At 29.2% G+C, this 4271-nt stretch overlaps 1 protein-coding gene across 1 annotated transcript in view; it reads left to right on the forward strand.

Moving 5' to 3' along the window:
- LOC106476173 (furin-like protease 2) overlaps nucleotides 1–4271 on the forward strand; it is a gene marked incomplete at its 5' end in the record, with an annotated part of 14328 nt that overhangs the window by 2179 nt on the left and 7878 nt on the right. The window contains 4 exons of the mRNA XM_013936841.2: nucleotides 1074–1101; nucleotides 1745–1862; nucleotides 2275–2424; nucleotides 3390–3529. Coding sequence (XP_013792295.2) covers nucleotides 1074–1101; nucleotides 1745–1862; nucleotides 2275–2424; nucleotides 3390–3529 — 436 coding nt within the window. The remainder of the gene's footprint in view (nucleotides 1–1073; nucleotides 1102–1744; nucleotides 1863–2274; nucleotides 2425–3389; nucleotides 3530–4271) is intronic.

Below are 4271 nucleotides of genomic sequence, written 5' to 3' on the forward strand. Positions count from 1 at the left end.
AATTGGAAACTACTTTTCTAATCCCAGTAAATGTATACATTATCCAACCTTGATGTAACTCCTTCAAAGGTCTTTTTTTTTTAGTGAAATGTTTTAAAGAAAGGAAATTGGAAACTACTTTTCTAATCCCAGTAAATGTATACATCATCCAATCGTCATGTAACTCCTTCAATGGTTTATTTTTAGTAAAATGTTTTAAAGAAAGGAAATTGGAAACTACTTTTCTAATCCCAGTAAATGTATACATCATCCAATCGTCATGTAACTCCTTCAATGGTTTATTTTTAGTAAAATTTTTTAAAGAAAGGAAATTGGAAACTACTTTTCTAATCCCAGTAAATGTATACATCATCCAATCTTGATGTAACTCCTTCAAAGGTCTTTTTTTTTAGTGAAATGTTTATTTTTCTAAATATTTGTTTTCCTGTTTCGTTAGATTCTGAGTGTAAGATGTGAAAGACTGTGGGCCAGGGTGCCCATATCTGCTCCTAGTGTTTAATATTTTATTCATGTCAGTATGTGGCTAGTGAGTGGAAGTTGATTTTGATAGATGGTGTAGGTCCAACTTCTAAACTCTCTCACTAGGATACATTTCTTTCATTTTCACATTTTAATTTGTACTATAGGTGTAACACTTTTGTTTGAAGTTTTTAAAACATTTTGACAGTATGTAGATGCTGCTCTGTTATCTCTCTTCTATTTAGTTGTTGAAACTAACATAACTACTGAGTTACCTTTATACATAGAGACAGATATTCTGTGGTAGTCAGTTGATTTTATAATATTTTCATTTGTGGCTCATTCACATCAAAATATCTAATAACTACTTCTAGCTCTAGCATAGCAAAGATATCAAAATTGTTTATACATATCACTAATTGGTGTTAAAATGTGTGTTTAAGTCCACAATTGTAAAACTACAATCTTATATTCATAGATAATACCCAAGTAAAACATTTTTAAAACTATACATTTCACCTGGCATTTAAAACTTTTTATCAGTAAAATTTGTTTTTGTGTCACCGTTCTCCCTGAAATTAATATTAAATTGACAGTGTGTGTTTTTGAGATAGTATGACTTGTTTGCTGTTTCTTGTGAAGGTTGTTCTATTCTGTTAACCCTCTAAACCCATAATCATTAGCAAGAATATTGTTGAATTTCCCACAGAATTGAATCAATTTTAGAAAACGAGCTAGTTTTCTCCAAGATGTCTTGTAATGTTGAACAAATTCTATTATATCTAATATAATGTGAGTGGTAACATAACTTATTGGAAATATTCATATTTGGAAATGGAAAGTTTCTAATTTCAGAGTTGAAAATGTCCTATGTTAAAACAGGTAAACTTGTATAGTAATTTAATATCTTTATCAGCACATTAAAAAACTCTTTCACTAAAAATAGAGCACAATATTTTGATTTAGATCAAACATTCAAGTTAAAAGTTTTCAATAAAATGTCTTTATATATATAAAATGTTCATTTTGGAACAATTTGCACTAAAAACAAAAAAGAAACTTTGAAAAAACACAAAACATTTTATTTACAAGGTTTGAATGTTTTGGAATACGCTCATTCGGTTTTCAGCATAATCTGAAAATCGTGTTACATAATACTACACTTTTATACGTGAAAATGAAAACCCAGAAGTGCCGTGGCACACACTTAAAATATATATATATATAAGCACAGTGTTTTCATTTTAAAAGCTATGTCACATAAATATTTTATTTTTTGTTTCAGTCAGTCACTCATTTGGCTATGGAGTGATGGATGCTGCAGCAATGGTAAAGTTGGCAAAAAACTGGAAGACGGTTCCAGAACAGAAAGTTTGTACTGTCAATGCTCGCTTCATGGATAAGTAAGCTTTTATTGAACGTAACTCTTGGTGACGTTGTTACCAACATAATATAATACATCACTATATACCAGATTTATTTATTCACTTTCTACTTCTATCTTTACCAATTTTCAGCTCTTTATGAACCTGTTGAAAAGTGTGAAATAAAACTTTTTATTCCCTTTTTTTTTCATTTGTGGTCCTTAACTTGTTTGGTTTGACGAGGTTTTTGTCCAGTATTTGCTAACTTTGTACAATGAAGAATCAAAGAATAAACAAAAAAAAACTATTTTTTGTTTTTTAGCTTGCTAAAATCAATATTGCTACATTTAATAATAATGTATGTATTTTATAATATGTTAGAATAAAATATTATTGTAACAGTTAGTTCAACAGTTATTATTTTGTCTATAATAATATTTCTTATTTTTAGGATAATTTCTCCAAAAACTCATATTGACGTTAGTCTGAACATTCGTTGTGAAAAGGTGAAATTTTTAGAACATGTACAGGCTCAGATCACGCTTTCTTCGACTAGAAGAGGCGACATCCATATTTATCTGATATCTCCAATGGGCACAAAGTAAGCTTAATTAACTTTGTTTTATACAAAAAGAAAGGTTATTAAACTTTTAAGCAAGATAGTGATTTATAATATTTATAGTTTGTATATGATACACTAAATATATTTATTTACTTGCCTAACTTTATATCCTCATATAAATAATATTATTTGTATTGTGTTTTAGAGCTGGAAAACTATCATTGAATTGATTAATGTCACAAAAATAATCAACTAATTGAAACTTCTGTCAATTACCCTTTGATGAAAATATCATCGTGATTTCTCATTTTTGATTATTCCAACTATCTAAATTTAATGAGAGTAATCAATTAGTTGAATGTAATTGAATAATTAAATTCCACTAATTGCACGGTCTATTATGTTTCTCAAGGAATTCAAAATATAATAATTACTTTTTGTTGTTTTACAATGATTAATAAAGAATTTATTTACAGTTATAAAATGTTTTTTTGACACTAAATTTCAAGCTTGATGAATAATAGCCAATAATTTGATAATTTTCACCAAAATATTTAAACATAATTTTATCATACATCATTATTATATTTTCTGTCCTCTTCTGTAAACTACTGATACTATTATTTCATTAATCCTTTGTGTATAGTATAACACTATCTGTTTTCAGCCACACAATAATGTGTTATTCATCTTGTGTCATTAGTAACAACAACAATGTTCATGCAGTATATCAGTTCAGAAAATTTGTTAACTTCTTTGTAGGATTGGTTTGTAGCCTTAAAGTGTCAAACAGAGCAGTCACTCTAACGCTACAAACCAATCCTACAAACATTCAGTGCATCGTAATATATATGACATATATATATAGTTACTTTCAGAATACAATAGACGACTTCTAAATAATTTTTGTTAGCTAATCTTCTTAAAATTTATATAATGAGGTAACATGAATAAATGAGATGGTGAAGAGGCAGTTTTTTTACTTTGTATTGGTGGTTTCTCAGGTCCACTCTTTTAGAAAGACGACCACTTGACACCTATCGTTCAGGTTTTGTGAACTGGCCATTCCTTACTGTCCACAATTGGGGTGAAAATCCCAATGGAGAGTGGAAGCTGGAGATTCATAACGAAGGACGCTTTTTTGGTACGTATGAATCATTTAGATTTATTAGATTAAAGACTGAGACTTCATAAACGTTCTTCTGTATTTAAAAATAAATTTGATATCATTTAGTCATTGTTGGTGGATTAAGATTGCTCTGATGATGCAGAAAATAAAGTGTTTATATTTGATCTTCATCCTTCTCATCCAAAATTTAACAAATAAAACTTTGTTTACAGACATTTTAAGTGTTCTTAAGCATCCTTAAAACTTACACTCCGGACTAATTATGCTTGTGAAAATGTTAGATATTACATATAGAGATAATTACAATATTTTGGTTTACACAACATATAATTTAAGGAATTTATGCATCCATCATTCCTATTCCATACACCAAACTCAATAAAACAATCACCCTGTTAATAAAGTAAAACTGTTTTACTTTATTACATAAACTCCAACCCTGCAAAAATGTATACTCATGTCCCTAGTCCTACCGTTCTTATGATTAAGTATGAAAAAAGATGATGCATTGACTCCCTTAACAATCTTTTACACTCCAATCAGACCCCCTCTAACTCTTCTTTTTTTCAAGAGAAAACAGGTTCAGAGATCTTAAGTTGTATGACGAACTTTACATCCCATGTATCATCCTAGTCGTCCTTCTCTGAACCAAATCACTGTTCTTCCTAAAGTATGGAACACAATACTCCAAATGTGGCCTAACCAAGTGACCTGTACAATGAAAGTATAACCTCTTTAGACATATATTCGATATTTC

Source organism: Limulus polyphemus, unplaced genomic scaffold, assembly GCF_000517525.1.
Source record: "Limulus polyphemus unplaced genomic scaffold, Limulus_polyphemus-2.1.2 Scaffold9968, whole genome shotgun sequence".
In the NCBI taxonomy this organism is placed as follows: Eukaryota; Metazoa; Arthropoda; class Merostomata; order Xiphosura; family Limulidae; genus Limulus; species Limulus polyphemus.